This window comes from Manis javanica, chromosome 10, assembly GCF_040802235.1.
Source record: "Manis javanica isolate MJ-LG chromosome 10, MJ_LKY, whole genome shotgun sequence".
In the NCBI taxonomy this organism is placed as follows: domain Eukaryota; kingdom Metazoa; phylum Chordata; class Mammalia; order Pholidota; family Manidae; genus Manis; species Manis javanica.
The window spans coordinates 62,921,292-62,935,580 of record NC_133165.1 but is presented as its reverse complement, the minus strand read 5'-3'; the positions used below and the strand labels follow the sequence as shown (position 1 = coordinate 62,935,580).

General features: G+C 39.5%; 1 protein-coding gene across 4 annotated transcripts in view; it reads right to left on the bottom strand.

Moving 5' to 3' along the window:
* Positions 1–13,201, bottom strand: part of MSRB3 (methionine sulfoxide reductase B3) — a 179,996-nt gene extending 166,795 nt beyond the window's left edge. Inside the window, exon 1 of one of the 4 annotated variants that reach the window (XM_017661728.2) lies at positions 13,006–13,201. In XM_017661728.2, the coding sequence (XP_017517217.1) occupies positions 13,006–13,186 (181 nt within the window). In that variant the 5' untranslated portion in view covers positions 13,187–13,201. The other 3 variants (XM_017661729.3, XM_017661731.3, XM_017661730.3) reach the window with 3 other exon arrangements.
* Positions 13,202–14,289: the final 1,088 nt, after the last annotated feature.

Genomic DNA, 14,289 nt, shown 5'->3' with positions numbered 1-14,289 from the left:
GTCTAACCCCATACACAAAAGTAAATTCAAAATGGATCAAAGACCTGAATGTAAGTCATGAAACCATAAAACTCTTAGAAAAAAACATAGGCAAAAACCTCTTAGACATAAACATGAGTGACCTCTTCTTGAACATATCTCCCTGGGCAAGGAAAACAACAGCAAAAATGAGCAAGTGGGACTACATTAAGCTGAAAAGCTTCTGTACAGCGAAAGACACCATCAATAGAACAAAAAGGTACCCTACAGCATGGGAGAATATTTTCATAAATGACAGATCCGATAAAGGCTTGACATCCAAAATATATAAAGAGCTCATGCTCCTCAACAAACAAAAAGCAAATAATCCAATTAAAAAATGGGCAGAGGAACTGAACAGACAGTTCTCCAAAGAAGAAATTCAGATGGACAACAGACACATGAAAAGATGCTCCACATCGCTAGTTATCAGAGAAATGCAAATTAAAACCACAAAGAGATATCACCTCACACCAGTAAGGATGGCCACCATCCAAAAGACAAACAACAACAAATGTTGGTGAGGTTGAGGAGAAAGGGGAACCCTCCTACACTGCTGGTGGGAATGTAAATTAGTTTAACCATTGTGAAAAGCAATATGCAGGTTCTTCAAAATGCTCAAAATAGACTTACCATTTGACCCAGGAATTCCACTTCTAGGAATTTACCCTAAGAATGCAGCACTCCAGTTTGAAAAAGACAGATGCACCCCTATGTTTATCGCTGCACTATTTACAATAGCCAAGATATGGGAGCAACCTAAATGTCCATCAGTAGATGAACGGATAAAGAAGATGTGGTACATATACACAATGGAATATTATTCAGCCATAAGTAGAAAACAAATCCTACCATTTGCAACAACATGGATGAAGCTAGAGGGTATTATGCTCAGTGAAATAAGCCAAGCAGAGAAAAACAAATACCAAATGATTTCACTCATCTGTGGAGTATAAGAACAAAAGAAAAACTGAAGGAAAACAGCAGCAGAATCACAGAACCCAAGAATGGACTAACAGTTACCAAAGGGAAAGAGACTGGGGAGAATGGGAGGGTAGGGAGGAATAAGGGCAGAGAAGAAGAAAGGGGGTATTATAATTAGTATGTATAATGTGGGGGGTTGGGGAAAGGGGAGGGCTTTGCAACACAGAGAAGACAAGTAGTGATTCTACAACATCTTACTATGCTGATGGACAGTGACTGTAATACGGTTTGTGGGGGGGACTTGGGGTAGGGGAGAGCCTAGTAAACATAAATAAAAAAATAAAAAACAAACCCTATAATAAAAAAAAAAGATTCAGTGACTGTCAAAAAAATGATCTTTTGACAAAAGAAAATTTTCAAGTTTTACAATCAACTATTTCAGTCATAGTGCTCTAACTTTATACATGCATGATGTACTAATAAAACAGTAATGTGACAATGTAAACTTTTGTTCAATTCTAATTTGAACATTTCAATAGGACTTATAAAATAATGTTACAATTAACTAAAACTGCCAATGTCACTCACTCTCATTCAAATATAAAACTGTTCTAGGTCTTATAACTAATTTTGCATCATGACGCTAAGAATGATCTTCAACATCAGAGGTATTGAATTTCCAGCAGTAACCTGTTACTACTATTAATTTGTCATCTAAATACTAGTAAAATCCATTGTTCCTAGGTTCTTCTTCTACATAGAATGCTAGCAACATTTTATACTCCATAATTACACTATTATTTGCATCCACATTATTCTAAAGGCATTTTCCAGCCTCCTAGTTATGCTTTTTTGGATTCCTCTAATCAATTAGATGTTGATTTTCAAGGGAGGGTTAACATGTTACATAACATTCTGCAATTCCCTCAGATAACAGGAGAGCTCAGGAACTGGGCATGCATATATTCTTCCTTACTTAAAAAAAAAAAGATACCAAGGCTCTGGCCAATGGCATATGAATAAAAACAGGACAGGCTCTGGCCAAATAGCATATGAATAAAAACATCCTTAAATGGTGAAGTTAATCAATAAAAAGGATGGTGGTACTGACTTAATGCAGTAGATGTTATTATATAATTATATGAAAAAGATAAAAATAATCTTAAAAGAGAGAACATACAATGTAAAAATAACAATTCAACAATAATCATATAGATCTACAGACCCCACTTTAGTTGAACAAAGGCAGAACAGAAAAATATTTAAAAATCCAAAATTCCTTTTGCAGAGAAGAATCAAATACTATTGCATCTCCTTTTTTAAATTTAATAATAAGATTAATCTGAGCTCAATGATGCTTTTAAATACTTTTTTAAGATCACAGAACCTAAAATATGATGTCAACCCTTCAAATCCCTATGAAAGACAAAAGTAAATAAAGCATAGAAACCATATGGCAAAAGATTGAAAACAGAGGGGAAAGATCATAAAAAGAGATAAAGGACAAGGAGTGTCATCAAATACGTCCATGATAACATAAAATATAAATGATTTAAATGCACCTACTAAAAACAACTCTCATATAGTTACAAAACAAAGGATAAAAAAATGAAGCAGAGAGAAAAAGAAACATTGCACACGTGCACACACACACACACAAAGACAAAAGTGGCAATACAAATAAATACAAATTAAAAGATACTTTCCCTCAGCTAGATTCCTGCCAAGAAACACTGCACACGTGCACACACACACACACACACAAAGACAAAAGTGGCAATACAAATAAATACAAATTAAAAGATACTTTCCCTCAGCTAGATTCCTGCCATTTCCCACTGAAATGGTAAATAAATTATAGAGAAAAATCTATATCAGCACTGGAAACTAAAATAGAATAAGCCCACTTTGAAACACTTCTTCTAGATAAAGCACAGAAAGGATGTATTGAAGAAAAGACCGACTCCCAACTCACCTGATACGCAAACACTGTTCCTGCAAGTCAGCGAGAGACCAGCAGATTCTCACTGGGATTCTAAATAGAAGGAGTCAAGCCTAGAGAGCAGGTAGGTCACAGGTATGGAGAACTTAATAATCTGGATCAAACACCTAACTCTGGCAAGTGCTTGGGTCTTCTGGCTCTTTCTACAAGAGCCCATGCTGGTTCCAAACTGAGAACGAAAGTCCCCAGTCTCTCTGGTTCATACCCAGAGATTTGATGAGTTACTGCCTGACATGCAGCAGGGGCTCAACACATATTTTTGGGTGGACGGTAGATAGAGAGAGACAATAAGGATGTAAGCAACTTGTAAAAACAACTTGGTCACAGAGGATGGCAGCTGGAGTAGGCCTTTTCGTTTTTCAAAATGAGAGAAATTTGAGCATGCTTAAATAAGGAATATTAGTAGATTATCCAAGAGCTTGAGAAACCTTGAAAATACCATGAGGTCACAGAATATAAGAGAAAAAATTAATCAATAAGGAAAGTAATCGATCTAGGAAAAAATTAAAGTTATATAAGAACCATACAGTACCAAGGATTTTATCACTCTATGATGAAGTTTTTGTTCTGTAATTTGAGTGGTTGGGGGAAATCAGTAGTTTCCAACCACTATGAAGAAATTCTCTTTATTTAATTATTTTTCTTCATGATCTTCCCTGGTTATTTCACACCTAAAGTTCTGATTAGTGATTACATAGGTCTAATTAATAAAATAATTATAGTTAACAAATGTAATTGGGAAATCTGAGGCTCAGAAAGTGATTAATTTAAGGTCACACAAATATTTTTTAAAAGAGGATGACATCACCTAAATATGAAGAAACTGGTCCAAATTAATATAGGATATTGGTGGAATCAATTCCAAACCATAGACCAAAAGTAAGAAACTGAAAGATTTTAGAAGGATAAAGAAGGCCTACTTTTCTTTCCAAATAGAAAAAAAGGCAACAATAAATCCCAAAGAGTTGGGGGTAAAAAATTCTGTATGAGAAAGTCATGGTCTAGCCAGGAAGCAAATTAAACTGACATGACTTTAAGCAATTAGTGACGTACAGGAGAACCAATTTGAACATTACACTAGGGTCATTCTTTTTTGAATGTCACAGAAACATTTTAATATGTTAAAAAATTAAATGGGAATAAGTGTAACTAAAAGAAAAGATTTCAGAGGCATCAGAATAGTGTACTGATTAAGAACACAAACTCTGGAGCCAGACTGCCTAGATTCAAATTATAGTCATACAAGTTACTTTATGCCTCCGTACTGCAGGCCCTAATCTTAGTATATGAGTCATTGTGGTAATATTGTACTTCCTTGATAAGGTTACCATGAGCATTCAATGAGTTAATATATGCAAATATTAAGTACTTAGACTGGTGCCTGGCACAAAGTAACATCTATATGTGAGTATTTGCAATTATTATTATCACTATGGTAATTATTATTATTATTCAATATATGGACAATGAAGCTTTAAAGCAATGGGAAGAAATACAAAGTTTTGACTCCATAGGAAAGATACAAGAGCCCTAATGGATAAATGTTTAAGGGACAGAAATAAATAAAAAGAAAAAATATAGAAAATAACAGAAATTCTAATCTTTAAAAAATTAGTTCCGTTCACCAATATGGAAAACACAAACATGTCACAGGGGTAAAAAGCAAGCCACAGAGGTTACCCAACAGATGATACCATTTATACAGAGTTCCAAGACATGCAAAACTAAACAATAAAATATGTAAAAATACATCCATGGTACAACTATAAAGGCCTGAGTTTATCAGTTCCCGTATGTGTTAAGTGATAATCACAAATGCAAGAGCATGGGTAACTCTGAGCAGAGGTTAAGATGTGTGACGTGTTGAAGGTCACAAGGGCAGCTCCATTATTCCATTTCTGAAGATGAGTGGGGGTACCCAGATTAAACAAATTATTCTTTATGCCTTATATAGATATTATATATTCTTTTTGGTATGTGAAATATTTTATAATAAAAAGGACAAAAACTTACTAATACATTTTAAAGGCAAGGGAGGATACCTTTTTTTACACATCCAGTTAGTAAAGTTTTTTTTTTCTTTAAAGATAAATGGAGAAAAGTTTTCTTCCTTAATGAGAAAACCAAATGAATTAGTTTTAAGATTAAATATATTTCTAGGATGGTCAAAGGCAAATTCTATTATTAGCACTACACTCTGATAAAAGAGGACTTTTTCCATCTGAGATATATCAGCAAGCCTAAATAAGCAATTCTTGGCCGTACGTTTAGAACAACTGACATAATTCTAGTGCTTAATCCCATTATTTCAGATGGGATATTTAATATGATGCTTCTAATACATTGTAATCTATCCTCTAAATAAATGCTAAATCTTTAAAAGGGTTATTACATAAGTTTGCCTATGGATCAAGTTACTGGGTGCCCTAGGCTACAAAGTACAAATATAAGATCTTAGTCCCAGAATAACATTTATATTTACTTCCACAATAGACAACTTGAACCAAACAAGAGAAGTCATAATTTTGTAACTTTATTAATCATGTCATTTCCATTAAAAATTATGAAAGCTCCTTGTAGATTTTAGACAACCCATAGATCACAGAATCTTAAGCAAAAGCAGTCTCAGGTATCACCCAGTCCAATTCATTCACGTTGCAAATGTGAAAACTGAGGCACACGGAGCTTGCATGCTTGAGGCAAGAACAGGACAGGGAAAACCCAGTTTTCCAGCATGTTACCTGATGTTCTTTTCATAGCACTACACTGACTCTCCTGCAATATGAACACATACACAAGGGTACAAATATGCTAATGAGTCTGTAATTTTTCAATTCTGCACATAGGTGAACATCCTCTGCCTTCAACCCATCCTCTTTCCGGCCCCCTAAGGTGGTCTGACTAGAAGGCATATTCACACACCAAGAAATTAGGAACAAGGACTTCAGTGCATGCATTTTTTCTTTTTCTCTCTCAATTACTGTGAAACCAGAGCTCCAAGACTTCTTGTGGCCTTGCCCAACTGTCCTATCTAATCTCCCAGACTGTGTACAGGGAGGAACATATAGCCTTACCTTTCCTTATTTGCACACCACTCATCTAAGATAAAATAAGCATCCACCTGTAATAGTCACGATAGATCTCACCCATCCCCAGTAAAGCCCAGGTTCCCTGACAACCAAACAACATAAACAAGAGAAACCAAAGAACGAACATAAAATTCAGGGATCTCTGATCTGTACAAAGGCTGTCCTGACATTTCGTAAAGACTCTAACATAGCATGAGCTTATTTTCAATGTTGCCTTAAGTTTAACATAGATAATGAAGGGTTGGTCAGTTTTGCCTTTTTTTGTTTTGTTGTCTTGTCTGAAATAAAATAACTGACATAAGAAACCATAAAGATTCATTGTGTAATTTACAGGAATAGAAGATGGTTATGCCATGGCCATAACAGAGACTGCTGTAGCTATGTACTTATATGCAAATCACCTACTGAATTCCATCTTAAAAACAGCACTATTACCCCAAGAATGATGCTCATATACCTGAAAATATCATTTTTAGAAATGTTCATATATTAGTCCCTGAGACTGTTGAATAGTATAAAGTACACTGACACAAAACCGGCAGCTGCTGTTGTAAAAGGATGTTGAAAGAACTTTTCCCGTCATTTCGAAATGTCAGCTATGGCTCAAATTTTCAAACAAGTCTCCCCCATGTCCTAAAGGGAAACAACAATAAGCCACTGGAAGTCAGGACCAGAACCTTTCTGAGAGCATCCACAAATCAAGAAGCCAAGGTGCCTACAGACTCTGTAAGTCATAATTTCCATATGAGAATACTTTTATATTTAAAAAATTCACGTCAGTTTTTCTTAGTGGTTTTTTGCTATTATATTTTCTTAGTCAAGAGCTAGTAAAAGCTACTACTCATATATGGGAAACCTCCCTTTTCTAAACTGAAACAAATCACTCTGAATACTGTATACTGAACATAAAATAAGTCATTTTAGACAAGTGGTTATGAAAATGTACAAGTTTTAGAAAGTTAGAATCAGAGTATACTGTTGGAAGGGAGCTGGGCCTGAGAAGACATTCCTGTACCAGCACTCTTTCTATTTCACCTGAGGTCATTTTCATGTTTCATAGACCTCTAAGTGTGTGAAAATAAAACCCTCTAAAAAAAGTAAACTCCCTCTGCTTTCCTTCAGAGAGTAAGTTAACATGAAATTATCTCCCAGGTTCCCAATCAGCACACAGCGGGGTAACACAAACATACAGTGCCAGGTGATGACGCTATCCCAGCCTAATAGGCCAAGTGTCAGAGGTCAGGCTGCTGTGGCCAGGGCGGTCAATGCGAGTGTTCAAGAACCTTGCAGGTGACACTTGAAATAAGAGAAGCAAGACATTCTATAAGGAAGAGGAAGGGATGTGATTTATTATAAACTTTTTTATACATTAGGAAATTGTCAGCAATTATTTTATGGATGAGAACCTGACCATGGCAATAAGAAGTGTCCATGAACGACAAAAGCAAGCAAGCAAGCCATGGGTACTCCATGTGGTGAGAATCACACCTGCCTGGCATCCATGGGGAAGGTAAAGGGAGGAATGGGAGGTAGACTGAGCAGGACGCATGTTGAGGGCCACCTGAACAACGCGTAGGAAGCCCAGAGTACAGAAGGAAGCACTGCCTGGGGATGAGGAAGACATTTGAGGAGGTAAGTTCTTTTCAGATAAGAAGCCACTGAGGAGGTTAAAGAAGGAAATACCAACAATTCTGTGACTCAGGAAGGTCATTCTCCTGGCTGCAGTTCTCCTTTGTTCAACGTTTCTGGTGGACTATTCATGAAGTGAGTTAATGTGATGTCCCCTAAACAAGGAAGGCTCCTGGACAGAATGCCATATACTGAATGCCATATCTTTAATTGCCACATCAACTATACTTTATTTATCATGCTTTTCCTGTGAGCTTCCTCTTACGCCAGTCAGCAAGTGTTTTCTTCTCCCCTTCATTTTTAACCTTCCTCACTCATACACGTTGTATGTCCAGCCTGGGTCTCTCCACGTTACGGGTCTCACACTTTTGCTTTTACTACACATTCCCATATGCAAGTTCTATCCTACGCAATAGATCTAAAACAAAACTTACTTTTCACCCCCACCCACAAATCTGCCCTGGGTCCACATTCTCTCAACCACCCCAGTTTAACGTATCAGCATCATCACTGATTCATCCTCCCTTCCCTTCTCCCCAGTTGTTTATTTCTGTCCAGTCTATCTCAGCAACACTTCTCTAATCCTGCTGCCATTACCCCAGTTCAGGTCTTCATTCTCTCAGAAGAACTCTTATAACCCTTCTTTACTGGCCCAATGGTTTCTTCATTTCTTCAATTCAGTTCATCCTCTTAATTATTAGATACTATATCCTATAATCCAAGTCTGATTAATGACATATCAAGGACCCAAAAAACTTCAATCTCATGGCTTCCTAACCCAGTCCAAATTTCCTAGCCTAGTATTAAGAGCCTTCCATGTTCTAGGTGAAATCTAATATTCCATCCTTATACTTTACCTTCCCACTATACCCCTTCATACATGCCCCACTTTTTTCCTACACCTGCTCTCTATCAGGTCTGGTAAATATTGGGTACAAAGGTTGATTTCCTCATGATTTGCTATATACTCTCCTTCCCTGTGCCATCTCGGTTTACAGGAAACAATCTAGCATTCTATATATTTGTTCCTTACACAGCAAATCAGAATATTCATGGAAAAGCCTGTAAAATCTAGAAAACAGACAAACACAGAGAAAGAAGAGCAGTATGATGTCCAATGTCAAAAGAAGGTGGTGACAAGTAGGATGCTATAAAAGCTTCAGAACATTTGAAAAACTTAGAATCATTTCAGCTGGGACAATGAATGCTAACAGCCCATCAGAATTCTTCTAGATGATTCATTGGTTTAACAGAACTTTGAGGTCAGTGAAAAGGTAAGTATGTATCGACTATAATGCAAAATGGCTCCAGTCAAGGTAAAAAACATCTTAGAAGCACAGGTAAATGATAAATTCTAAGAGATAAAGAAAGCTTCACAAAATATCATGAGATGGAAGCCACAAGAATTCAACATGTTATTAGAGAAAAGTATTCCAGGAGGCAGAAACAGTCTAAGGAAAGGTAGTGGCAGAAAATACTAGACATATGTGAGAAATTGGAAGATAACTGATTAACTCTTGGTCCATAACTATTACTCTGTTGGTTATCACTTTATAGAGCTTTGATGAATTCACCCTTTAGAGCTATCTGAGCTCAGCATTTTAATTCTGTGAATTCCTGAAAATATGTAGAAATTATCTGTAGGATGGATTAGTTATTAAGCAGTATTTTTGCAACCTTGCTGGATCCCAAGCTGTGTTTTAATTCCTGAATGGGCACTACACTCAGTTACTCCCATAGGCTGCCCCTTCAGCATTCCTGCAGCAGTATGAATGGATGCTCTAACATCCTAGGATTCCACTGCAGGTGTCACACTCTTTTCCACTGCAATCAAGAGAAAATTATACATTTTAAGGACTAATAACGCCAAAATATAAAATGTAAAAATGCAAGGTCAAACAACATAAATATCTGCCCTACAAACCACAAAGAATTCTAGAATCAAAGAGACCTGAAGGTCAACCATGTGACCCAGACTCTCTCTATCAGGTCTTCCTTCCAGGCATCTAGAATCAAGGCTCAATGATTTCGTCTTACCCTGGGCATGGAACTGAAGGACACATAGATACTCAGGAGCTACTGAGCAGCCACATTCAACCATGAACACAGGAAAACTGGGGGGGAAAAAAGGTCAGCAAAGAGAGAACAATGAAACAAAGACAGGCAAAGAAGAGACAGGGAAAGTTTCAAGTTTTTCCAGTCCCAGGTCCCTAATAAGGTCTGTTTGCTTTTGGCTTCCATCAAATTCCTTTCTTTCATTTTCCTAAAACAAGTTCAAGTTCATTCCTGTTACTTGCAATACAAGCTTAAATGAAGCAATACCAAAATCTTTCATTAAGTGGTTGATTTATTACTGGTCTGCCTTTTCTATACTTTCTTTTCTCTTAATTTCTATTTCCTTAAAAGTCAAAAATATAACTTTGATACACTAAAGAGACAAATATGTGAACAGGGGTCCAGGATCCTCCTGAGCATTTTAAAAGGAAAATCCATCACACCGAGAAAGGAGAAAATACATGAATATTCAAGATAAAACCTTGAGTTATCTGTACAGCACTCAGAGATGCTAACAACTGGCAAATTAAATAGCTATCTGCCCACTCTCCAAAGGCAATTTAATTCTGAATAAACCAGGTGGGTAGGTCCAATTTGGTCTCCTCTGAGGTATGATCAAAAGATGGTAACCCAATATAGGGCATTTCACTTGAAAGGCCCCAAATAACTAACCACAGGCCTTCCAATCACAGAAAGGTTTGGGTGTGCTATAGTAGTATCCCTAATCTGGACCCAAATTGCAAAACTGAGTATCAAACCATCAAACCTGGGCAAGATAGTAACAAATTTAGTATCATGGAACTCTGTCCAGATGTGTGCATCTGTGTACATGTGCCAGGTACCAAGATATTCTGGAGGCAGATCCAGGCTCCCCAAAGCTGGATCCACACCCATCAGATTTGACTACAAATAGACCAGTTTAACATGTATAGCATATGAGAGTTGACGATCAGAAGTTTGAACCCAATGTAATAGGTGGCTCTGCAGAATTATATAAACTAAAAAATATAATAGAATCCTGGAGTTAAAAGGGACATGGAGACTACATCCAACTTCAGCATTTTACAGGGAAGGAAACTAAATATCTGAACCAATATCATCAACCAAATCTTTAACTATAGTAACATAAGTGAAATAAAAATCAAAGGGATTGTAACCAGATTATGCTAGAACCAAACAGCATTATTTCCTAAAGTTGTTCTTTAATGATTGAATATTTTTTATTTAAGAAGTTTCTATGTATTAGAAAAACTATGGTAACTACTCTTGGGGTATTTTTTGGATTTACCTGTTACTCAGGTTTAGCAAAACAGTAAAGATTTCTCATTTAATGGGTTAACATTTTAGTTAAGGTATCAGAACAAGCACCTTTAAAAGCCACAAAACCATTTGTTGATTCAAAACCTAAATCATGCTGTGTGCATGCAGCTTTGGTAGACAGGCAGTTTAGGCACTGTGACAAAATTCTAAATGACAGAGAGCTACTTGTTTTAATATAAAAAAATTCCAGACATTCACATGGGGGCCTAATAAAAGTCACCAGAAATTAAACATATATGTCAGCTGAGACCAAAATTAAAAGAATAATGTTTAAATGGTCCAAATATAACCTTAGTGTCCAAAATTACTACAAGAGGCCACAGTATGGAGGGTTTTGGTCTTGAGAAACAGCTTTACCGCAAGTAGTGGGTAAGTCAACACATTACTGAAGAAAAAAAAATAAACGTACATCTATTCCCTGATAGTACAATCCACTCTTTTTCATGCAGCACAGTTTTTTAAAAAACCATTGATAAAATGTGAAGTTAAAACTTGTGTTTCCCAAGAAGTGCTATTAAAGTTACTCCTAAACAATGAGTCCATAAAAAGGTCTTTTTGAAAAACAATACTAATCAAAAACAAACATGAAATTGATAACACTTTAATTAATATTTATAAACTGCACATTTAAGTTAAACATTTTTAAAGTCTCCCATTAATCTGAATTGACATTTTTGCATCACATGAATCCCGAAGATTTTTTTGGAGACAAAACTATCTTTCAAAATCTATTCTGCCACTAGTGCTGTAAATGGAAATATGAAGAGACAGACCAGAGGGTGAATATAAGTCTATGCTTAAAAGAGTTAGCCTTCAGCTAATTTATAAGTCCTAGCTGTTAGCCATTTTATTTTGACAGTTTAGTCCATTAGTGACAAAAACAAAAGCAAACTAAAACTTGTTTAAAAATCTCAACTCTGAGATACTGTAATTTGTTCTTTTGTTCCAGGTAAGAATTTAGAAGTTTTGATGACTAGATACTCATCACAAATATGAAAGTTGATGCAATTTCATTTACCTTAAACTCTGCATTTGTACTTTCAAATAGCTACTTTTAATAATAATCTTATGCAAAAGAAATTCCTCACATATATTTTTCACGATTTAAAGAAAACTATCTGTAAAAATCATCTGGTTAAGACTTTGAAATTACCACACTTACAGTCCTAAACCAGTAAGGCAGGAATGGCAGCTTCTGTCCGTAGAGTTTGCCTTGAAACAGTCCAGTGTAAAACTCAAAAAACAGACTTGGACGCCTTTTTTCCGCTTAAAAACAAAACAGAATTGGTACCTGGCAAACTCGGGGTTGTTCGGTTTTGGCCTATTAAATGCCAGCCGGGCCCGCGAGAGCCTGACCCTGCGGGGACGCGGCGCGCAGCTGTGCGCCTCCCGGGGCGCCGCTCCTTGCCGCCCGCCCGCCGCCGGCGCCCCGCGCTGCCCCCGCGCCGCCCGGCGCCCCACGCCCCTCCCGGACGCGCAGCGTCAGGCGCGGCCCCGGCCGGCCCCTTCCCACGCACCGCGACCCGTTATCTGAGCGGCCGCTTGGGCGCGGCCGACCTGCGCGGGACAGGGGCTCCAGCCGGGGGCCGCCCCCCTCGGAACCGGGGACGGTGTCCCCTCCCTGCCGCCCCGGGCTGCCCCCAGGCCCCTGCCGCGTAGGCCCGGCCAGGCGGGAGTCTCTCTCGGCTCAGGTTCGCTCTCGGCGCCGGATTAGGTGTCAGCGGGGCGGCCAGACGCCTCCCGTCGGCGGGGCCCACACCACCCTGACCCCCTTTCAGCCGTCTGCACCGCCCTCGCGGCGCGCTGCGCTTCCGCGCGCCTCCTGGGCTCCAGAGAGGGGGCGTCTCCGCAGGAGGCTAAAGGGGGCGCCGCCGGCGCTCGGAGGGGAGCCGGGGTCGGGGTCACACCTCGACTTGGCAGGGTCGGGCCGGGAGGCGGAGGTGACGCGGGGAGGGAAGCCAAACTTACCCGACTGCGCCGCTCCGCGCGCCGCGACCGCGGCCAGGCAGAGGCAGAGGCAGAGCGAGAGGGGGCGAGGGAGGGCCCGCCGCGGGTTCATGGAGGTGCCAGGGCGCCGCCGCCGCTGTCCGAGCCTCGCTCGCTCCCTCCCTCCCAGGCTTCGGGCGACGGACGGGGCGGCGGGAGGCATGACGGGAAATTCCTGGGCACGGACAGCCGAGTCCAAATATGAGCAAAGGAGACGAGCGAGGGAGGACCGTGGAGCGCACCCGCTGCCCGGGCCTCGGCGGCCACCAACTCCACACTCCTGCTCAAATCCTCCCCCTCCACAGTCGCCCCAAGGCCGCCGGCCGCCGAGCGCCCCCGGAAGGATTCCCTCTGCCTGGGAGCATCCCTTTCCAATGTTGGGGCCCAAGAGCAGAGCCGCACATCCCACCCACCCGTCCCACCTGAGCCCCCTGAAGGGGTAAGAAACTACCACCAGGAGACGGGACAGCGAGCCAGGGACCCATCAGAAGACGTTTACGGGTTTTCAGGAGACACGGGCCGCCCCTAGGCCTCTGCGAGCTTTGGTAGTGAGGGGATGAAAAGACCCCGCAAACACTTCTCTACTGTGGGGGGTGGGAGGGGGGGATATAACTACACTCTTATGTGGGCTGTCCTGTACACAACGGACTAGCATCGTAATACATAAAGCCACCTTCTGGTATTCCAGCCGAGTGGTCCCTCTACATTAGGTGGTGCGTGTGTTTAGCCAAAATTACAAAGGGGCTTTTCCCAAACTTATATTTGAATACCATATATGGAGTTGAGGCCAGATGAGTGACAGCTTTTTGCACTAGCTAAATACTGATGTCTATCTACACCCGTTTTTTCCATGTCCAATCTCTCTTCAGCTCCCTTACACTAGTTTTGTATTTATTGTAGCTCGTCTAAAGGTTAATGTTGAAATTTATTCTGAAGGTGCTACTCTGATGACTAAAATACTCTGATGACTAAAGTCCCAAATATTTACATACAGACCCAAGACCAAAGTTCCCTGACTTTTCTTTGGCACTGAGAATTCCAGTAATCAAGTCCAAATGACCCTTAGCTTCCCAAGACAACATAATTATGTCTTAATTACTGTAATTTACTTTTTTAAACTCACACTAATAGGACAGGCCTTGGAGATACAGAATGTTATGTAACTACTTATGAACATTTTAAGATACTACAGAAATGATTTATTGATGCAAAAGACTTAAGGGGTAAAAGTCAAACAGATTTATAGTGTGGATTGTTCTAACATTA